The sequence below is a fragment of the Somniosus microcephalus genome, chromosome 29, assembly GCF_052327205.1.
Source record: "Somniosus microcephalus isolate GS21.2 chromosome 29, FLI_Smic_1.0, whole genome shotgun sequence".
NCBI lineage: Eukaryota > Metazoa > Chordata > Chondrichthyes > Squaliformes > Somniosidae > Somniosus > Somniosus microcephalus.
Genome location: NC_141015.1, coordinates 36,168,712 through 36,192,256, shown reverse-complemented (window position 1 = coordinate 36,192,256; position 23,545 = coordinate 36,168,712). Strand labels below are relative to the sequence as shown.

The 23,545-nt window shown below is 47.5% G+C and overlaps 1 protein-coding gene across 1 annotated transcript in view; it reads left to right on the top strand.

Annotated features, from left to right (window-relative positions):
* The window catches only part of LOC147098639 (neurotrypsin-like), a 52,060-nt gene that overhangs the window by 17,608 nt on the left and 10,907 nt on the right, over positions 1-23,545 (top strand). The window contains exons 8-13 of the mRNA XM_085970599.1: positions 3,017-3,158; positions 5,926-6,155; positions 9,074-9,215; positions 13,882-14,087; positions 16,319-16,397; positions 17,552-17,674. Coding sequence (XP_085826725.1) covers positions 3,017-3,158; positions 5,926-6,155; positions 9,074-9,215; positions 13,882-14,087; positions 16,319-16,397; positions 17,552-17,674 — 922 coding nt within the window. The remainder of the gene's footprint in view (positions 1-3,016; positions 3,159-5,925; positions 6,156-9,073; positions 9,216-13,881; positions 14,088-16,318; positions 16,398-17,551; positions 17,675-23,545) is intronic.

Below are 23,545 nucleotides of genomic sequence, written 5' to 3'. Positions count from 1 at the left end.
AATCAAATTACCGCAGACTCATGTACAAAGCATAGAGTCTTCGTGGTGGCTGGGTTTTATCGTGCGCTTTAAGACGCTCCTTAAAACCTACCTCTTTGACCAAGAGTTTTGGTCACCTGCCCTAAAACCTCAGGTGGCTCGGTTTCAAAGTTTAATCGATAACGCCCCCGTGAAGCGCCTTGGGACCAATGCTCGCTTTAAGCTGTGCGGCGCTCTGCAGCGCCCGCGCAGCCGGCTGACCGGCTTTTAAGTAGGAAAAGCCCCGCACGCGCAGTATTTTGATCCGGCTGCCCAGCTCCTTTAAAATAAAACGAAAGGGAACGTTGCTGGGGACCTTTTGCCACGTTAAAGGTACTATATAAATGCAAGTTGTTATCGACCTTGGATATACTTCAACCAGCATCGTACTGTCACGAATTAGAATCCTTAATTGCTGCTGCGATGCAGCCTGGGTCTCGGGCGTGCACAACCTGCGCGCCCCGCTATCCTGTACAGATGGCACAATAGTGGTGGTTACGGTAGTGGAATAGCAACCCTGAAATCATGGGTTCACGTTCAATAAATGTGGTCAGTCGCGGCCAATCGGCGGGATTGTCGGGGAAAACCCCCCCCCCCCCCACCCCAACTGGTTCACTAGCCTCCTATGGGGAAACCTGCCACCCCCCCTACCTGGTCTGGCATATGCACGACTCCAGCCTCGCACTCGGTGATTGCCCCTTCATAGGCTAGCAAGTCACTCAGTGGGGTCAATTTTGACTTTTGGTGGTCCGCCCATTCTGGCGACTAAGAGCCCCCCTCCCCCCTCCCCCCGCCCCTGCTATTTTGAGGCCCTGGCCTCATTTAAATTTGGCAGGCGAGCTGCGGGTCACCAAATCGGCATCCCTGTCAACGTTCCCCCCTAATTTTTCTTTTTGGGTGCGCGGTCCCTTTAACGGGCTGCGCGGCCCAGTCAAAAGCCGGTAAGCGGACTGCGCGGGACCTCCAGACAGCTGCATGGCCGCGCAGCTTAGCGGGATCGTTGGTTCCCAGTGCAGATCGGGCGGCCCAGATTATTTTTGCGAGCAAAAATCATTGAACGGCTACCTTTAGCCGGTCTCCTTGGTTCCCTCGCCCGCGGGGCTGGTCCGATGTGCACTGCGCAGGATCCAACTATTTCCAACCGAAAGTGGCAATCGCGGTCCTATTTACGTCATAGGACCCCAATTTTCGTATTCAAAGGGGCCTATCGGCTGAAACAGTCAGGCGCTTTGGACACCCGGCTGTTGACCCCTCTCAAAATGGAGCCAGCCACGGTGCCGGGGTTAACGAGGCTGTAAGGCAATCGACCCCATTCTGAGGCCGTTACTGCCCCATTAGCGCCAGGCGAAGGCAGTGAAAATTGACCCCAATCACTCAAGAACATGGCAACTAGGGATGGGCAATAAATGCGAACAAATAAAAAAGCTAATATGAAATGTAGCATGTCTGAAACATCAGTGAACAAATTCCTTATTTAGGACTGAAAGGTGGTATAAAACATGGTGCATCTGCTTAATATATCATTTCACAGAATCATAGACATTTCAGCACAGAAGGAGCCCATTTGGTCGATTGTGTCTGTGTTAGCGCCATATCAGAGCTATCTGATCTAACCCCACTTCCCTGTTCTTTCCCTGTACCCTACAGACAAAGCATGGGACCTAAGAGTAAGATTTGGAGGCTTCACTCCCAGCACAGAGTCTCGCTCAGTGGGACGGTGATTCATGACAATGGTGATTTTTTTTTTCCAGTCATGAGGATTATGAACCAGATGGTTGGGTGTGTTGACCTCTGTGTCTGATTCTCCAATCCGCACCGGGACCCACACGTAGGAATGATGCAAGAGCAGCTTGCCAAATAAGGCAACGTCATACGGTCCATAAACTTACCAAACTAACACTCAATGCCATGGACTGGGACAGTCATTGGTTTGATGTTCTGACATCGACCTCCACTCTGTTCAGTTCCTGTTGAAGGAGGAGGTTCACGCCTAGGTCCTGGTATCCCTCCAAGAAGTGAGGGAAATCAGAAGATAAAGTTGTGGCATCTACTACTTTCTGGCAGCTGGCTATAGAAAGAAAGAAAGACTTGCATTTATATAGTGCCTTTCACGACCACCAGACATCCCAAACACCTGGAAATAGCCACATGTCCAATCCCTCAGCAACAGCGCTATAAAAGGTTAGGCAGAGCTGAAGAACCAGAGGACAACTTGCCATGAAAAAATACATTCAAATTTAAGTTTAAAGGAAGAACAGGACAAACCAGATATCTGCCGTTACAAAAGCGAAATACTGCGGATGCTGGAAATCTGAAATAAAAACAGAAAATGCTGGAAACACTCAGCAGGTCCGGTAGCACCTGTGGAGAGAGAAACAGAGTTAACGTTTCAGGTCGATGACCCCTCATCAGAACTGCCATTTACAGTGTGACTATTTTAATCCTTTCCCCGCCCAAGGCCTTTGGGTTTATACTTACTGACGTAAGAAAACTACTAAGCACTCGGTCTAAGCGTTAAACAAAGCTTTAATCGACTGTTTTACAACATGGAGGTCTAGTTGTGTCCTTCACTAGTTCCTGTTCAGAATGTCCTGCGCAAGCTGGGCCCGTGCCCGAGTATTTATACTTTCCCTGGATAGCGCCACCCGTAGGCCGTTCAGTATTATTTCATAAGTCTTTCTTTCATGAATGTCACTTACCACACCAACATTCCACCCTCAGTCAATGCTACCACAAAAAACCTCACAATAGCTGGTCATTCATCTCATTAATGTTTGTAGGACATTGCTGGCCCAGAATAGCTGCCATGTTTGCCTACATAGAAATTGACCTTCACTTCAAAAGTAATTAATGTGTGAAGTGCTTTAAGATATTTGGGCATGACGAGTTGCTATCTAGATGCAAGTATTCTTCCTCTTCTCCACCAGAGCGCTTGATTTCTGCCCTTTCTGTATAAAATCAATGATACAAATGTGTGTTCAATGGATGATTGCTGCAGATGGTGTCATACGACTGGTTGGAGGCAGAGATCCCAGTGAGGGAAGGTTGGAGCTCTATCGCAACGGAGAGTGGGGTACAGTGTGTGATGACAAGTGGACTGAACTGAATGCTCAGGTTGTCTGCAGACAGCTTGGATTCAGGTAATTTCAAATCCTTTCTCAACATCCGTTATTTCATAGAATGATGCAGCACAGAAGGAGGCCATTCGACCCATCATGCCTCTTTGAAAGAGCTCTCCAATGAGTTCTACTCCCCCCAGCTCTTTCCCCGTAGCCCTGAACATTTTCCTTTTCAAGTATTTATCTAATTCCCTTTTGAAAGTTACTATTGAATCTGCTTCCACCGCCCTTTCAGGCAGCGCATTCCAGATCACAACATCTCACTGCATAAAATAAATTCTCCTCACCTCCCCTCTGGTTCTTTTGCCAATTACCTTAAATCTTGCAGTCTAGCAACAATCAATATTAACAGTCAAACATGCTTAATGGCCAATTTTTATTATTGGTTTTTATTGAATCCATTTTAAGGATATTCTTTCACAGCTATTGAAAGCCCCAGGATGTACTAGAATGTTTTAGGCCTGTCGCACACAGGTGTGGAATACTACATGAAACTTTTGTTTTTTTTGCAAGCAAGAATGGCTAGGGTAGATTCAGTGCCCTCAGCAGGAAGCCATGCTTGCGATAAGTGAGGTTGGAGAAAGGACTACACCACTCATTGTTCAACCAATACTCTGTGTGTGTGTGTGTGTGGTTCCCCGCTGGGAGCCTGAGAGTTCTGCATTTACTCTTCCAACTGACCTGAATAATAATAATAATCAACTTTATTGTCATTGTTAGTGCACAAGTGCAGTACAACGAAATGTAGGCTTGCAGCTCCCGAGAGTGTACATTTTGATTAAGACATTTAACATTCAACATTCATTTGGCTTGTAATACATAAACATAAACATAATAAAGTGCATTGGCAGATGTGCAGGCTTTAGAGTTTATTTGTAGAGTTCAGTAGGATGACAGCCCTGGGAAAGAAGCTGTTCCTAAATCTGGTCGTTCGGGTGCGAATGCATCTGTAGCGTCTCCCAGATGGCAGGGGGGCGAACAGACTGTGGCTGGGGTGGGTAGGGTCTTTGATGATGGTCAGTGACCTCCGTAAACAGCGTTTCTGGTAGATGTTCTCTATGGTCGGTAGCCGGGTGCCGGTAATGCGTTGGGCAGTTTTGACTACCTGCTGCAGGGCTTTCATAGTAGCTACAGCTGCCATACCACACTGTGATACAGTTCGTCAGGATGCTCTCTATTGTGCAGCGGTAAAAGTTAGAGAGGATCAGGGGTGACAGGTTACATCCCTTCAGTCTCCTTAGGAAATATAGGCGCTGCTGGGCCGCCTTCACCAAAGAGGAGGTATTGAGGGAGTCAGACAAAAATCAGATTTTCTTGCGAATGAAAGAAGAATTGGTTTGTCATTGAAAAAGTGCAACAGCCCCCCCCCCCACCCCCCCACCGACACCTGGGAATCCCTGGCCCAAGACCGCACAAAGTGGAGGAGAAGCATCCGGGAAGGCGCCGAACACCTCGAGTCTCTTCGCCGGGAGCAAGCAGAAGCCAAGCGGAAGGAGCGCACGTCAACCCAAGAACCCCACCCACCCACCCCTTCAACCACCGTCTGCCCCACCTGTGACAGAGACTGTAGGTCCCGCATTGGACTCATCAGTCACCTGAGAACTCATTTTTAGTGTGGAAGCAAGTCATCCTCGGCTCCGAGGGACTGCCTAAGAAGAAGAGAAGGGTTTGTCGTTGTCTGATTCCAGAAAACCCTGCTCGCCTTCACTAAAGGGTAATACGAACAATAACGGACAGGTAAAGACCCTCTGGCCCATCCAGCCTGGTCCCACACGATTGTGATACCTTGTGTATCACAATATATACACTCTCCACCCCACCCGAAACCATGTATGAATGGTTCCAGGGATGAGGGATTACAGTTACGTGGATAGACTGGAGAAGCTGGGGTTGTTCTCCTTGGAGCAGAGACGGCCAAGAGGAGATTTGATGGAGGTGTTCAAAATCATGAAGGGTTTAGATAGGGTAAATAAAGAGAAACTGTTTCCGAGGATCGATAACCAGAGGGCACAGATTTAAGGTGATTGGCAAAAGAACCAGAGGCGACAGGAGGAAAAACTTTCTTACGTGACGAGTGGTTAGGATTTGGAACGCACTGCCTGATAGGGTGGTGGATACCCGCCTTCAAAAGGGAATTGGATAAATACTTGAAGGAGAAAAAATGTCAGGGCTATGGGGAAAGAGCGGGAGAGTGGGACTGACTGGATTGCTCTTCGAAAGAGCCGGCGCAGACTCGATGGGCTGAATGGCCTCCTTCTGTGCTGGACTATTCTACCATTCTATAAGTGCCCTTGGAGGGGAGGAAATGGGAGAAGCAAAGTCCATGAGGGGAGGAGAAAAATGCTGAAAAAATAAAATCTAACTATGGAGCGGATATGTTGCCGATATTTTCACAAGTAACGCAATTGGCAGCAAGCTTTATTTTCTCACACTGATTCTAAACGATGTCACTAAGATCACAGAGATACAGTGGAACTGCTCAGAGCTCTAGAGAAATGGCTTGTTTTTGAACAGAGCAGCCAACTCCCTTTGCAAGGTGGTACCTTTAAGGGAATTACAGTCTGGCCCTCTTTAATTCAAAGCTGCTCAATTCAAATTAATTTAAATTGAAGTCATGCGAAAAAAATAAAACGTTCCTGCTTATTTAAGTTGCTTAATTTGTACTGGATAATTTTGAATGTTTTTTCCAACATAAAATGACTTTGAAGTAGCGGGAGTGGACTGCAGTCAAACTCTGCTGACCTATTTCCTCCCACCGCCTTTTTGGAGATTGTACTTTCTGCCTCAGTTACTTGTGTTTACTCTTGACCAGTGGCCCTGGAATTGTGGCACCGGAGGCTAAATTTGGACAGGGAATTGGCTTCATATTCTTGGATGACGTGATCTGTGCGGGGACTGAACTGGATCTTCTGGGCTGTGCTCGGAGTAACTGGGGCCAGCACGACTGCTCGCATCACGAGGATGTGGGCGTGATATGTGCACAGGAAGAGACCGATAAACTAACCGAGTCTAATTTAGGTAAGCAGCATGCAGTTTCCCAATCAACTCTTTTAAGGGGAAGCCAGATAAACACATGAGGGAGAAAGGAATAGAAGGTTATGCTGATGGGGTGAGATGAAGAGGGGGCGGGAGGAGGCTCGTGTGGAGCATAAACACTGGCACGGACCAGTCGGGCCGAATGGCCTGTTTCTGTACTGTAAATACGATGCAATTCTATTGCTGGAAAAGCTTTAATCGAGCATGGGCAAATAAATGTGGTCAGGGGTGCTATTACCTGTGCCTTACTGTGTTGCAAGGCACGACCCTAAGATTCCTGCCCTTTCCAAACATTTCAATCATACATCCTGGTGCAATGTCTGTTTAAGAGAGAACAAAGATACAGACTTATCACTATTCTCAGAAGCGTCTCCAAAATATTTCATAGAATGATACAGCACAGAAGGAGGCCATTCGGCCCATCGTGCTGGCTCCTTGGTAGAGTTATCCAATCAGTCCCACTCCCCCTGCTCTTTCCCCATAGACCTGTAAATTGTTTTGCTTCAGGTATCTATCCAATTCTCTTGAAAGTTATTATTGAATCTGCTTCCAACATAATTAGAAAGAAAAGAAAGACTTGCATTTATATAGCGCCTTTCACAACCTCAGGACATCCCAAAGCGCTTTGTAGCCAATGAAGTACTTTTTGAAGTGTAGTCACTGTTGTGATGTAGGAAACGCGGCAGCCAATTTGCGCACAGCAAGCTCCCACAAACAGCAATGTGATAATGACCAGATAATCTGTTTTAGTGATGTTGATTGAGGGACAAATATTGGCCCCAGGACACCGGGGAGAACTCCCCTGCTCTTCTTCGAAATAATGCCATAGGATCTTTTACGTCCACCCAATAGGGCAGACGGGGCCTCGGTTTAATGTCTCATCCGAAAGACAGCACCTCCGACAGTGCGGCACTCCCTCAGCACTGCACTGGGAGTGTCAGCTGAGAATTTTGTGCTCAAGTCTCTGGAGTGGGACTTGAACCCACAACCTTCTGACTCAGAGGCGAGAGTGCTGCCCACTGAGCCATGATTTTCAGCACTTGCTGGGATAGTTTCATTCCCCCGCACCAAGTGTGTGATTTTTTTGGGGGGAAAATAGAAAAATTCCCAGTGGTTTTGTTTTCTCGCCCAGCTCCTGTCCTCTATCGGTGTACTGCTCGACCAATGAATGATTAGCTGTCAGCTTTCAGTGTTCACCCGCTACAACTGTGCTGCCAGCTCTGTCCAGCTGCACTATCTGAGTGCTCCTTGCAGACCTGGACCTGAAAAGCTGAAGAGTTACAAATCTTCCATATGTGGTAACGTAAGTCATAGTTTTCCCCTGAAATTTAACATCCTAGGACTGTGGCATTATTAAAAAAACAACTCACGGATAGCAGTACAAAACTCCCTGACGTAAGAAAACTACTAGGCACTTGGTCTAAGCGTTAAACAAAGCTTTAATCAACTGTTTTACAACATGGAGATCCAGTTGTGTCCTTCACTAGTTCCTCTTAAGAATGTCCTGCGCAAGCTGGGCCCGTGCCCAAGTATTTATACTCTCCCTGGACAGCGCCACCCGCAGGCCGCTCAGTTGATTTATGTCACTCCCCACCTCGGTCTGCAGGAATTTCCTGATTTTCCCCCGCCTCCCCCCCTCCGACCCCCCCCCCACCAAACATTCTCTTCACCGCATTGTCCGTTGGGTGCCAGCTTTCAGATAAGCCAAGGTCTTGTTCAGGTGGACATAAAAAAACCCGTGGCACTCTTCAAAGCAGAGCTGGGAGTTCTCTGGGTGTCCTGGCCAACATTCAACTCTCGACCAAAAACTGGCCGTTCATTTAATTTGTGATACTTTGCCGTGTCTATCATCTCCTCCGGCCCCACAACCCCCTGGGATCTCTGCGCTCCTCCAATTCTGGCCCCTTGAGCATCCCCAATTTTCATCGCTCCACCATTGGTGGCCGTGCCTTAAGCTGCCAAGGCTCTAAGCTCTGAAATTCCCTCCCTAAACCTCTCCGCCTCTCTTTCCTCCTTTAAGACACTCTTTAAAACCTACCTCTTTCATCTGCCTTAATATCGCCTTATGTGACTTGTTGTCAGATTTTGTTTGATAATCGCTCCTGTGCAGCGCCTTGGGACGTTTTACTACGTTAAAGGCACTATATAAATGCAAGTTGCTATTCTTGTTGTGCGCACATTGGCTGCTCTCTCCTTGACAGTGACTGAAGAAGAAGAAGAAGACTTGCATTTCTATAGCACCTTTCACGACCACCGGACGTCCCAAAGCGCTTTACAGCCAATGAAGTACTTTCTTGAAGTGCAGTCACTGTTGTAATGTGGGAAACGCGGCAGCCAATTTGTGCACAGCAAGCTCCCACAAACAGCAATGTGAAAATGCCCAGATAATCTGTTTTTGTTATGTTGGTTGAGGGATAAATATTGGCCAGGACACCGGGGAGAACTCCCCTGCTCCTCTTCGACATAGTGCCATGGGATCTTTTACGTCCACTGCACTGCAAGAGTAATACATTGGTTGTGAAGCACTTTGGGACGGCCCGTGGATGTGACAAGGCACTATATAAACACAATGTAGCCAGATATAAGCTGTTATATAAGCTACATAAATCTGAGTTTTTTCTTTACACGATTGACAGCATAACATTTGGACAGATGGGTGGGAGGAACAAGACTGGGAAATATTTGGGGATGGGGGAGAAGAAGGGAAGACAGGTCGGGATTACAAAAACAGGAGCAGAGTCACAATGAACAATCAGAGATGCCCTGAAAAAAAAAATGGTCAGTTGCCGCGTGGGTTATTAAGGACTCCGAATCTGGAGCTCCTCCACACCGGCGGGTAGTTTTCCTCCTGTACTTCACAGCAGTGCTTCTTAACGTGACTGGTTACGCGGTGATTGCAGGGCCAGTCGTCCGGCTTGTGGATGGAGAGAACAGCAAGGAGGGGCGTGTGGAGGTGTACCTTGATGGAGAGTGGGGAAGCGTCTGCGATGATGGATGGACAGACAGAGATGCGAGAGTCGTCTGCAGGCAATTGGGTTACAGGTGAGCCGGGCTGTGTGACTACCTTAAAGCAGCCGATCAGCTTTCCAAATACTTAAAGAATCAAAGGCATTCCCACTAGTTGGTGGTACAAGGACTACGGGACACAGATGTAAGGTTTTGGGCAAGAGATACAGGGGGGATACGCAGCGAGTGGTGAGGACCTGGAACTCGCTGCCGACGGAAGTGGTGGAAGCGGAGACACTCGGCTGGATTTTCATTCAGGAGTCGGGTTGGAGGCGGGACTACAACTTTCGGGGTTGTAGTCCCGCCTCCATCGAGATGCGGCCAATCCACATGATTTTAACTTGATTGACCTTGTTGAGCCCGCCCAGCGGGCACAGCAGGCCAATTAAGGGCCACCCGGCAACAGGTGATGTCACAGACTGAAATTTCATCTGTCAAGACGTTTTGACAGATGAAATATCAGCGTTTCACAGCTGTTTGAAGCTGTCAAACACTGACAGTCTTACTTCTAACATGAGTCCTTCTCCATAGACTCAGTTAGAAATCTCTCCTGCACAGAAAGCTGAAGACTGTCACTTTTGACAGTTCGCGGCCATTCTGCTTTCTGTGCCGGTGAGATGAGGGACTCCCGGAACCTAAAGGAAGGAAGGCTGAAAAGGTAAGAAAAGATCATTTACACTTCTTTAATCACTTTAGACACACCAAACCTTTGCACTCATGCACACATCACTCACCTGAACACCGACATCTCGACCCCTCCAAGCCCGACGACTCTAACTTGGCGTGGTTTGGAGCCGTCGGGATTCCCAGTTCAAGCTTAAAAATAGAGATTAAGCTAAAAACTGCCTGTTAACTACCTGTTAACGGGCAGTTAATTGGCACTAATCCCTTCCCGCCTCGGGGAGGCGGGTCCCAGTGCGGGGCGGGTACCCGCCTCCTTTGAAACTGGCATGGAGGCGGGTTGGGGGCGGGATGGCGTCGGGACCCCCCGATTTTGGGAATTTAACCCCCCGCACGCCTCCAATCCTGACTCCACGGCCCACTGAAAATCGAGCCCTCAATGTTTTCAAGGGGAGACTGGATAGGCACTTGAGGGAAATAAATTTGCAGGGCTACGGGGATAGAGCGGGGGAATGGGACTGACTGGATTGCTCTGCAAAGAGCTGGCACGGACTCGATGGACCGAGTGGCCTCCTTCTGTGCTGTTATGACTCTGTGACTCTATAACTAACATGATGGCAAAATTCAGAAGCCTAGGAAATATATTGACAATGCATTTGAAGTATGTTTCTGCTGCTAAGACAATGGCCCAGAAATTGCTTGAGCGAGGCATCTCGTGGCGAGAGTTGGATTTTTTTTCCCTCACCCCTTCAGATCGTGTTATTTTGTGGCACAAATTGCTGGAGATGCGAATTGACGACGGGGCATCTGGGAACCTCGGTGAACATCGGGTCCAATGGTCTATCTCCCTAACCAATTAACTGTAAGGATAGAGAAGCGACGGAGAAGGAAATCGGGTGAATTTGAGTCAAATTAGATCTAGAAAGAGAAATAAAGAGAGTGAAAGAAAGATTGGATTAAGAGATAGCAAGAAAAAAAATGGACAGAAAGGAAAACATAGGAACAGGAGTCGGCCATTTAGCCCCTCAAGTGTTTTCTGCCATTCACTGAGATCCTGGCTGATCTGCGACCTAATTCCATATACCTAAACTCGGGGAGGGGATGTAAAAATTAAAATGTTTAATTTTTAATAACCTCCAGTAACAATTTACTACCTGCTGGAGTGAGACTCCACGGTTCCAGTTGTTCCCTGTCTGGGTTTCCAAGGCTGAGTTTCATGTCAGGGCCTTAACTCTCGTCAATAACAGGGCCCTCGTGCCGTGAAAAACCAGCCCTCAGTGTTTGCAGCGAGATTCATTTGTATTTGCGGCACAAGTCCAGCAATTTCCTGAAACTGGCGGGGAGGTTGAGGGCGAGCTGACGGTTTTCGCAAGCCTCACGGCGCAGCGGCGCGAATCGTCCAGCAATTTGTGGCGATCCGCAACGCACGCCGTACCTCTACCTCGCCGCAAGTTAACGCACTGATAATGACGGGCGCGTTACACTCGCCGTTATTTTCCTCAGCAATTTCTGGGCCACTTTATAACAGATGGACCTGGAGAAATGCATTTCAAGTTACTGAGTTTCCAATCATAAAAATTAGCATTGCGGGTTAAATGTGCTGAATTCTGCGTCCGACTCACTGGTCCTGTGCTCCCGTTGAGAAACTTACCTCAACACCTCATCTCTACGATGGACTGAGTGTAAAGTGTCGGGTTTCTGAACGCACTGATGGCCTTTGCAGGTTCGATTATACAAAACTATGGGGTAAATTTTACTTCCGTTTGCTGTTTGTAGCCAAGCTGTAAACATGGCTATGAACTGGTGCCAAACAGGGAACAAACAGAGGCCCGGAATTTGCGGTCAGCGGCGAAGTGACGGCGCTCGCCGCTGGCCTTGAAGAAAGCCGCCTGCAAAGATTTAGCGATCTCTGTGGCATGAATTTCACCTCTCCCGACATTACTTTGAACCTGGCGCCAAATCAAGCGAATCGCCAGTGTCCAGCCGGCTAAGCAGCCAATCACATTGAAGAATTCTCAGAGACAGCAAACCAGGAAGTAAAATGCACAGATTATAATTTACTTTTTGTAGATTTTACAGCGATCTAAATAAAGATTGGGACATACCCATAGGATTATGGTATAAGCTGAAATATCATAAACAAACTTTAAAAAAATATTATTTTCAAAACCATGTAATTCTTAATCACATTAATGGAAAAATTTGACATTCCACAAATATAAAATTAGTCTTTCAGGACCAGAACAGTTGTTCAGCAGTCAATACACCATTAAAAACCCAGTTACACCTATTCCAACAAGGCTTAACTTTTTCAGGGGGGTTTAAGAGCGATAATCCTTCAGTGTGATTTCAATTGACTTCCTGCTCTGGGGGGTTTCACAGCGCAACCTGTGGCGGAGCCGTGAATGAATGACCCCCCAACTTCTGGATTTCCGCCCACGCGCTCAATCCTGAAGTTGCTGTCAGTTTCAGACGGGTAATGGCGGCGAATGCTGACAGTTTCACTGTCATTACCACTGCAAAATCCGGGCCAAAATCTCCCTCCTTGAATTAAATAGAAATTACGACACGAAAACAGGCCGTTCGGCCCAACCAGTCCATGTTGGTGTTTATCCTCCACATGAGCAGTCGTCCTACTCCCAGGTGAATGCCCTGTTCCCAGAGCCCTTTACTCCCCCCCCCCGCCTCCCCTCCTCCACCTATCAAACTTAGTCTTAAATGTTGACGCGGCCTCTGTTTCAATCACTAACTGATCCTCACAACCCTCCGTGTAAAATAAGGTTTATCCGGATCTTTGTCCTAAATATCTTGCATCTAATTTGATATCTACCTTCCCTCGTTCTCAACCGCTGGGAATTTTTCTGAGGGATTCTCCTGATTGGCCACCATAACATCAGCCGGTGGAAACCCTATTTGCGTGGTTTATCCAGGGTCTCTGCTGATGCTGTAACAGCCGATCAACAAACCCTACCCCTCCCCCAAGGAAAATCCCAGTGACATCTTCTATCTACCCTGCCCCATCCCTTCATCACGTTAAACACCTCTGTCACATCACCCTTTTAATCTCCTCTGTTCAAACAAAGACAGCCCCATTGTTTTCTTCCTTTGTTTAAACTGATATTATGGTTAAATAGTCTATTGTGCATATAAAAAGTCTTGCGTAGGCCACTCAGCCCCTCGAGCCTGTTCTACCATTCAGTTAGATCCTGGCTGATCTGTATCTTAACTCCATCTCCCCGCCTTGGTTCCGTAACCCTTAATACGCTTGCGTAACATCAGCCCTGAACAGCCTAGCTCTAATTTTAAGGTTATGCCCCCTTGTTCTGGACACCCCCACCAGAGAAATTTGCAATCATAGATAAAAAATTCCTCTGATCACTATGTGCTAGCAAGGTCAGAAAGTAAAGGGGAAGATTTCCTACGTTCGCTATTTCAGTCGAAACTCAATCTTTTCACTGGTAACAGTGAAGCTAGGAAATCTTTCTTCTATGTTTATGGTGTCGCCAATACATAGCAACCAGAAGAAATCTCCCGCCACCCCCCCCCCCCCCCAACAACACCCCATGTTCTTGTAGAGAAAACAGAGAAGTGGGAATCTGATTGCCAATGAAAGTCAGCCGTGGCTCAGTGGGTAGCACCCTCGCCTCTGAGTCAGAAGGTTGTGGGTTCGAGTCCCACACCAGGGATTTGAGCACAAAAATCCAGGCTGACACTCCAGTGGAGTGCTGCACTGTCGGAGGTGCAGTCTTTCGGATGAGACGTTAAACCGAGGCCCTGTCTGCGCTCTCGGGTGGGCGTAAAAGATCCCACGGCACTATTTCGAAGAAGAGCAGGGGCGTTATCCCCAGTGTCCTGGCCAATATTTATCCCTCAATCAACACAACAAAAACAGATTATCGGGTCATTATCACATTGCTGTTTGTGGGAGCTTGCTGTGCGCAAATTGGCTGCCGCGTTTCCCACATTACAACAGTGACTACACTTCAAAAAAGTACTTCATTGGCTGTAAAGCACTTTGGGACGTCCGGTGGTCGTGAAAGGCGCTATAGAAATGCAAGCTTTTCTTTTTTTCCCCTTACAGTGGCCAATCCAAAGCAAGAACAATGGCCTATTTTGGGGAGGGTCATGGACCTATCCACCTGGACAATGTGAAGTGTACAGGCCACGAGCATTCACTGGACGAGTGTGGCACACCGGGCTTTGGAATCCATAACTGCTGGCACAGTGAGGATGCAGGCGTCATCTGCGATTACAAGGAGGATCCACTAGAGGAGCTTAGCAGCGGTGGTGAGTAGTGATGAAAGCTGAAGAGTGGCTGGGCTAAGCTCTCATCTGGACATTTTTGCCCAATACTTTTTGATGAGTTTGAAAATAGTTACCGTGCCCATAATCCTGGGCTCACTTCTTTTCTGTCTGTGCGCGCCAACTACATGCGCTGTTCACAGCCATCTACAAAGTCTTGTGACATGCCAGGCGATTGTTGCATAGGAAGTGCCAGGTAATCTGCGGAGGCCCACCTAAACTGTCCGATGCAATTCTGGCAATGATTGAGACAAAGGTTTTCGGGGCTGCTGTTCTGACAGCAACTTTGTGATTTCCTCATTTAACTGCGCGTGTGCGGACGCTGGAAGTTGCTGTTCGATTTACTCCATAAATAACGGTGAGCGCTGATAGCCTCGCCGTTATTCCTGCCGCAGAATCCGGACCCTTAGGAAATCAAATGGGGAATTTAGAAGAACCTTCTTTACCCAGAGAATGGCGAAAATGTGGAACTCGCTACTGCGGGGAGTGGTTGAAGTGAATATTATAGATGCATTTAAGGGGAGGCTGGATAAGCATATGAGGGAGAAGGTATTAGAGGGTTACGCTGATAGATTTAGATGAGGAAAGATGGGAGGAGGCTCGAGTGGAACATAAACGGTGGCATGGAGTCATTGGGCTGAATGGCCTGTTTCTGTGCTGTATATCCAATGTAATCCTTATGTATGAGTTACTGCCATCTAAAAAAAAGGGTTGGGTTACATAGAATCATAGAAAGTTACAGCACGGAAGGAGGCCATTTCGGCCCATGTCCGCGCCGGCCAACAAAGAGCTATCCAGCCTAATCCCACTTCCCAGCTCTTGGTCCGTAGCCCTGCAGGTTAGAGCATCCCAAGTGCAGATCCAAGTGCTTTTTAAATGTGGTGACATGGATTTATTCCTGAAACATTATCCTGCTATTTCGCTTTACAGATACTGACAGACCTGCCATGTAAATCCAGCATTTTCTGGGTTTTTTTAAAACTAGCAAACAGGGTGACTTTCAAACTTTTTATTTAGCCTCAGGATAACATCTTCCACAAAAAATAACCCTCGGCCAGGAAAATCCAACTTCACTTTCTTTACTTGTGAAGAAGCAATGCTTTTATAATCTTTAATCCAAATATTCCTTACCCCGGTCACTCTGGGCATAAGTTATTTAGGAATGAACAAACCTCAAGCAGGATCGAAATCTGGAAGAAATTAATTTTTTGCACAAGAGTAGTAGATCCTAAGAAGGCAATAATTCCATTTTAAATAACTCATTTTAAAAAGGAACTGGGTGAGTATATTCTTATGAAAGATGCTGGAGGTTATAGGGATGCCTAATTGCACAGTATTTAAGGTGAGGGCTTGGTGGCCTGAAATACATTTTTCTCCCCTTGCTTTTTAAAAAATTAATTCTCGGGATGTGGGCGTCGCTGGCGAGGCCAGCATTTAGTGCCCATCCCTAGTTGCCCTTGAGAAGGTGGTGGTGAGCCGCCTTCTTGAACCGCTGCAGTCCGTGTGGTGAAGGTGCTCCCACAGCGCTGTTAGGGAGGGAGTTCCAGGATTTTGACCCAGCGACGATGAAGGAACGGCTGATATATTTCCAAGTCAGAATGATGTGTGACTTGGAGGTGGTGGTGTTCCCATGCGCCTGCTGCCCTTGTCCTTCTAGGTGGTAGAGGTCACGGGTTTGGGAGGTGCTGTCGAAGAAGCCTTGGCGAGTTGCTGCAGTGCATCTTGTAGATGGTACACACTGCAGCCACGGTATGCCAGTGGTGGAGGGAGTGAATGTTTAAGGTGGTAGATGGGGTGCCAATCAAGCGGGCTGCTTTGTCCTGGATGGTGTCGAGCTTCTTGAGTGTTGTTGGAGCTGCACTCATCCAGGCAAGTGGAGAGTATTCCATCACACTCCTGACTTGTGCCTTGTAGATGGTGTTTTCTATGATCTTTTGTTTAAATCTACACATAAACCGGTTATTTGTAGTCAGTAAATTTGTCCTATAGTTATAAACAAACCATGATAAGCTACACTACTCTGAATCATCTCTATCCCTTCAAGAGTACCGTTTAAAGCTGGCATGTTTAAGATCCCACTTTGAACCCTTGTTTAAGATGTATCCTTTGATAATGAAATGACAGTAGGTCCATGATTGTCTTTGGTATAGATTTGATGCTGAAGAGTTTTATTCAGTGGTGACCTTAAATGTTAATGGATTTTTTGGGATGTTTAGGTTCTTTGCCTTCAGTGTGTGGCCTGCGTTTGATGAATCGTCGTAAAAAGCGGATTATTGGTGGGAATAAGTCTATCAGGTAGGAATTGGAAACGGTATTTTAATCTACATTTTGCTCTCCGCTGGGAAACTGGTGGAGAAAATGTCATCCAATGGTCAGCTGCGTTTAAAAGTATACGCGTTGCCAAGTTTGGCACTTACTTTTGATAAAGGTAAATGAATAATTACAAAGATTATTCCGTCTTCCTACCCGATTCACAGAAAAAAGTAGCTGATTCTGGGCCATTTGATCCCTTCAAAAATAAACGGGATCAACTTCTGTGGAGAAAGGGATTTAGGGCTTATAGAGCTATTAGTAGATGAGTTTGATTCACACGGAAATTAGGAAGAGATTACAGAGGTCTTGGGGGTGAGGGGCAGAGGTAACCCATGATTCAAGTGGTCATTATTGAACTGTAAGGTGCTTGCTTGATGGGACAAATGGCCTTTTGTCATTCCAAGCTTTCCTTTGTTAATTCTATCAAAATAATAAAAGGATTGCGACCCTATTTTCATTTTTTTAATCTCCCCTTAACCTCCTCTGCGCTAAGGAGAACAACCCCAGCTTCTCTAGTCTCTCCACATAACTGAAGTCCCACATCCCTGGAACCATTCTAGTAAACCTCCTCGACACCCTCTCCAAGGCCTTGACATCCTTCCTAAAGCGCGGTGCCCAGAATTGGACGCAATACTCCAGCTGGGGCCTAGCCTGTGTTTTATAAAGGTTTAGCATAACTTCCTTGCTTTTGTACTCTATTGATAAAGCCAAGGGTCCCGTTATAACAGAGAAAATATCCATGCACAAACAGGTCCAATGGAAGCAACTTTCCCCCGTATATAAAACGAAACGTCTAGTTTACTCTTTCTCTCCTCTGGTTAATTCTTTTCATGCCTGACGTAAGAAAACTACTAGGCACCTGGTCTAAGCATTAAACAAAGCTTTAATCAACTGTTTTACAACATGGAGGTCTAGTTGTGTCCTTCACTAGTGTAGTTCCTGTTAAAGAATGTCCTGAGCAAGCTGGGCCCATGCCCGAGTATTTATACTCCCTGGACAGCGCCACCAGCAGGCCCGCCCAGTATTATTTCATAAGTCATTTCCACATGAATGACAAGATTCATGTCCATGCCATCACTGCACGGAGGTGTTTTTAAGTGTTTTGCGGTAAAGATATTTCTGGCCTATGTTTCCAGAGGTGGATGGCCGTGGCAAGCCTCGCTAAGGCTCAAGACGTTTTACCGAGAGAGCCGCTTGTTGTGTGGAGCCACATTAATCAGCAACTGCTGGGTGCTGACGGCAGCTCACTGCTTCAAAAGGTTTGTGAGGGGGAAAATAGTCCTTTTGTTTTCGTTCAAAATGCAGTTTTGGTCCTGTTTTTTCATTGCATTTAGGTTTATTAGCGTGGCTGAGGTTTAATTTTTGTCTTTGCATGGGAGTGGTACTCACACTTTCCCCGACGTCAGCAGAGAACGCATTGACTCCGCTGCAGACTTCAGAGCGGTGAAGTAACCGTGTGGAACTTAGTGCATGCTTGACTGTGCTGGGGTTGGAGTCTTCTGAGTGTCAGCTGTGGCTCAGTGGGTGGCACCCTCGCCTCTGAGTCCGAAGGTTCAAGACCCACTCCAGGGACTTAACCACAAAATCTAGGCTGGCACTCCAGTGCAGTGCTGAGGGAGCGCTGCACTGTCTGAGGTGCCGTCTTTCAGATGAAACGTTAAATCGAGGCCCCGCCTGCCCCCTCAGGTGGACGTAAAAGATCCCACGGCCACTATTTCGAAGAAGAGCAGGGGAGTTATCCCCGGTGTCCTGGGGCCAACATTTATCCCTCAACCAACATCACTAAAACAGATTATCTGGTCATTATCACATTGCTGTTTGTGGGAGCTTGCTGTGCGCAAATTGGCTGCTGTGTTTCCTACATTACAACAGAGACTGCACTTCTAAAGTACTTCATTGGCTGTAAAGCGCTTTGGGATGTCCTGAGGTCGTGAAAGGCGCTATAGAAATGCAAGTGTTTCTTTCTAATTATATGGATACTAAAACTCACTGCTGATTTTTAGCCCCCACTGGTTACCTGCACAGCGACCTTGGAATTACACTGTGCAAATAACAGTGCACAAACACCAAACATTTCTGTATGCAATTGTGTGTGAAGCATGGCCACTTGGTTGCGGTAACTGGAGACACCTGGCACCCATGAGCCATACTTCGACATAGAATCATAGAATGGTTACAGCACAGAAGGAGGCCATTTGGCCCGTCGAGCCCGTGCCTGCTCTCTGCAAGAGCACTTCAGCTAGTCCCACTCCCCCGCCCTTTCCCCGTAGCCCTGCAAATGTTTTTCCTGCAGATACTTATCCAATTCCCTTTTGAAAGCCGTGATTAAATCTGCCCTTTTGAAAGCCACGATTGAGTCTGCCTCCATCACCCTTTCAGGCAGTGCATTCCAGATCATAACCACTCGCTGCGTAAAAAAGTTTTTCCTCATGTCGCCTATGGTTCTTCTGCCAATCGCCGTCAATCTGTGTCCTTTGGTTCTCGACCCTTCCGCCAATGGGAACAGTTTCTCTCTCTCTACTCTGTCCAGACCCCTCATGATTTTGAACATCTCTATCAAATCTCCTCTCAACCTTTCTCTGCTCCAAGGAGAACAACCCCAGCTTCTACCAGTCTATCCAAGTAACTAAAGTCCCTCATCCCTGGAACCATTCTCGTAAATGCCAGCTACTTCTCCGGTTCCTACCATGGATATTTCATTATAACACTGTGAGTGGCTCTGAACTCATCCAACATAAACCAGCTCAAAGGAACTATCACAGCCAGCGGTTAACGTGACCATAATGCAATTCAAGATTTATTAACTCTGGGCACACTTGGCTCAGCGCAGGAATTGATACAGCACTCAATCTTCTACAAGCCCAACTACAACACAACAACTATCACCGACGTAACGCCCGACCCCAGTGATTATAATCCAGCCCCAAGACCGGATGATCCTTAGCACAAGTGAATAGAATCTAAAATCATCATAACAAAAGTAATAAATTTAGTATTAGAATATCACAGCACTGGGGCTTTGAACTTAACATCATACAGTGGGAAAATTCAGCTTCGAAGATTGCATTACATCCTTGGCAAAGTTCGTTGAGTATATTCAAGACAGAGATCGATAGATTTTTGGATACTAAGGGATATGGGGATCGGGTGGGAAGGTGGAGTTGAGGTAGAAGATCAGCCGTGATCTTATTGAATGGCTCGAGGGGACGAATGGCCGACTCCTGCTCCTAATTCTTATGTTTCCTTCCTCGTTCAGCTGGAAACATAGGTAGTGACGTAAGAAAACTACTAGGCACTTAGTCTAAGCATTAAACAAAGCTTTTACAACATGGAGGTCTAGTTGTGTCCTTCACTAGTTCCTGTTAAGAAGGTTCTGCGCAAGCTGGGCCCATGCCCGACTATTTATACTCTCCCTGGACAGCGCCACCCGCAGGCCGCTCAGTATTATTTCATAAGTCTGTCTTTCATGAATGACTGATTCATGTCAGGTAGCACTAATATTCTTCCACTGTTAATAATATAAATGAAATTATTATAAAGGCCAAGATCACCTAGTGTATCATGTGCTGATTCAGGTCCTTGGAGTCTATCTTTATAGTCATTTTCTTGGTTGGTTAGTGACAATCCTTATCTCTCATTTTCTTTTTTCTCCTCCTTTCTCTCCAAAAACCACCTTCTTCTTCAAGACCTTCCAGTTGAGATGAACAGCAATGAACAACAACAACATCTTGCATTTATATAGGGCAATAAATGCTGGCCTTGCCAGCGACGCCCACATCCCATGAACAAGTTTTTTTTAAATAGCGCCTTTAACATAGTAAAACGTCTTAAGGCGCTTCACAGGAACGTTATCAAACATCAAAAGAGGGAGGTTTTAAGAAGCGTCTTAAAGGAGGCGAGAGAGATAGAGAGGCGGAGAGGTTTAGGGAGGGAATTCCAGAGTTTAGGGCCCAGGCAGCTAAAAGCAAGACCGCCAATGGTGGAGCGATGAAAATCGGAGGGGTTGCGCAAGAGGCCAGAATTAGAGGAGCGCAGAGATCTCGGAGGGTTGTAGGGGGCTGGAGGAGGTTACAGAGATCGGGAGGGTTGTAGGGGCTGGAGGAGGTTACAGAGATCGGGAGGGTTGTAGGGGCTGGAGGAGGTTACAGAGATCGGGAGGGTTGTAGGGGCTGGAGGAGGTTACAGAGATAGGGAGGTTTGTAGGGGCTGGAGGAGGTTACAGAGATAAGGAGGGTTGTAGGGGCTGGAGGAGGTTACAGAGATAGGGAGGGTTGTAGGGGACTGGAGGAGGTTACAGATATAGGGAGGGTTGTAGGGGGCTGGAGGAGGTTACAGAGATCGGGAGGGTTGTAGGGGCTGGAGGAGGTTACAGAGATCGGGAGGGTTGTAGGGGCTGGAGGAGGTTACAGAGATAGGGAGGTTTGTAGGGGCTGGAGGAGGTTACAGAGATGGGGAGGGTTGTAGGGGGCTGGAGGAGGTTACAGAGATCGGGAGGGTTGTAGGGGCTGGAGGAGGTTACAGAGATAGGGAGGGTTTTAGGGGCTGGAGGAGGTTACAGAGATGGGGAGGGTTGTAGGGGGCTGGAGGAGGTTACAGAGATCGGGAGGGTTGTAGGGGCTGGAGGAGGTTACAGAGATAGGGAGGGTTTTAGGGGCTGGAGGAGGTTACAGAGATGGGGAGGGTTGTAGGGGCTGGAGGAGGTTACAGAGATAGGGAGGGTTGTAAGGGACTGGAGGAGGTTACAGAGATAGGGAGGGTTGTAGGGGCTGGAGGAGGTTACAGAGATAGGGAGGGTTGTAGGGGACTGGAGGAGGTTACAGATATAGGGAGGGTTGTAGGGGCTGGAGGAGGTTACAGAGATAGGGAGGGTTGTAGGGGCTGGAGGAGGTTACAGAGATAGGGAGGGTTGTAGGGGCTGGAGGAGGATACAGAGATAGGGAGGTTTGTAGGGGCTGGAGGAGGTTACAGAGATAGGGAGGTTTGTAGGGGCTGGAGGAGGTTACAGAGATCGGGAGAGTTGTAGGGGCTGGAGGAGGTTACAGAGATCGGGAGGTTTGTAGCGGCTGGTGGAGGTTACAGAGATCGGGAGGTTTGTAGGGGCTGGAGGAGGTTACAGAGATAGGGAGGTTTGTAGGGGCTGGAGGAGGTTACAGAGATAGGGAGGTTTGTAGGGGCTGGAGGAGGTTACAGAGATAGGGAGAGTTGTAGGGGGCTGGAGGAGGTTACAGAGATTGGGAGAGTTGTAGGGGCTGGAGGAGGTTACAGAGATTGGGAGAGTTGTAGGGGCTGGAGGAGGTTACAGAGATTGGGAGAGTTGTAGGGGCTGGAGGAGGTTACAGAGATTGGGAGAGTTGTAGGGGCTGGAGGAGGTTACAGAGATAGGGAGGGGGGGAGGCCCTGGAGGAATTTGAAAACAAGGGTGAGAATTTTTAAATCGAGGCGTTGCCAAACCGGGAGGAAATCTTTGGTCTGGCTGTGTCAGCAGAAGTCTTGGATGGCAATAGGGGTTGCCACAATTGGCATCAGCACCCTTGGGTCGAACACACGCAGTAGAAAGTACTATGATAATCCAATAGACAGTCTTCCATACTTGGCCTGGAAGCTAGGAGTTTACAATGAAATCAGCTCTCACTTCCTAATGCTGTTTCCCATGCCTGATTGCAGGCTGATCTTTTCCTTTGCCCGTGTTCCTGTGGTGACGGACAGCGACATTTGTCAAGCACTCAGTAGCAATCAGCCTCATGCACCGGAGGGGGATGGTCGGCATGCTCTTGTGAGTTGTCATGTACACAGGGAACAAAAGCGGGGAAGAAAATGGAGGAACAGCTACTCGTGGGGTTCCAGGTGAGGTCATCCAGAGCCTGAGGGAGACATAGGAACAGGAGGAGGCCATTCAGCCCCTCAAGCCCATTCCGCCATTCAATGAGTTCATGGCTGATCTGTGACCAACGTTCCCCCTAATTTTTCTTTGGGTGCGCGGTCCCTTTAACGGGCTGCGGGACCCATTCCAAATTTTGCGTATGCGCGATTTCTCCCATTGAAAAGGCAGTGAGTGGCCTGCGTGGGACCTCCAGACAGCTGCCTGGCTTAGTGGGAACGTTGGCTGTGACCTAACTCCATCCACTTGCCTTGGCTCCATGTCCCTTTATACCCTTGGGCTCGCAAAAATCAATCGATCTCCGATTTAAGATTATTAATTAATTGAGTTAGCATCTACTGCTTTTTGTGGGAGAATGTTCCACACCTCTCCTGAATGGCTTGGCTCTGATTTTAAGGTTATGTCCCCTTGTCCTGGACTCCGCCCCCCTCCCCCCTCAACCCCCAGTGGAAGCAAGCAGCGAAACATTGAAGCAGCGTGGTGTGAAGGGAGACTGGTGTAAAGATAGTGGGAAACATAATGATGTAGAGAATGGATAGTGTAAGATTTGGTTCACAGGTCACACACAGATTACCCAAAGGGTCTTAGGAGTTTTAAGGTATTTTATTAAAGAGCTACAGGTCAAAGCATAATCAGATATTACATGTGGTTAAGATAAGTATAATAGACATACAACCCGTGACAATAGAGAGCGATCTACGACTCCCGAAGCAGAATGCCATGACCGGACAGACAGACGGTTAGATGCCCGATGAAACAGCAGGGAGGTCTCGGGTCAGCCTGCAGTCACTTCTGTTAGTTCGTCCCTCGAGCTCTTGGAGGTGTTAGGTTATGAACCAGCACGGATCCACCTCAGAGGCTAAACTTGATCCAGGTGTTAGGCATAAGCCAGCATTGATTTCCACCTTGAGGATGCCTTCACCCCTCGCAGTCTGACTATTTCCTCTCTCGGTCTCCTATTTTTATACTTTATTTCGATGGGCTGGTGATTGCCTGGTGTCAATCATTTTTAACCATCCTGTTGTCCAATTACAAGGGAGAGGCTGCCTCTGACAGCCCCCTCCCAGTCTCATGAGGTCATTGTCCTCCTTATCTCTGTTCTAAAGGTCTTGTTATGTTTTTTTAAGAACATTTGATGGCTTTCTGGCTCCATGTTGTCTTGCATTTTACGACTCCCTCATCACTTCCGTGTCCCGGCCTCGGCCATTGTCTTTTGTGCTTGTTATCTGACCTCGCTGATATTCCTGCCATC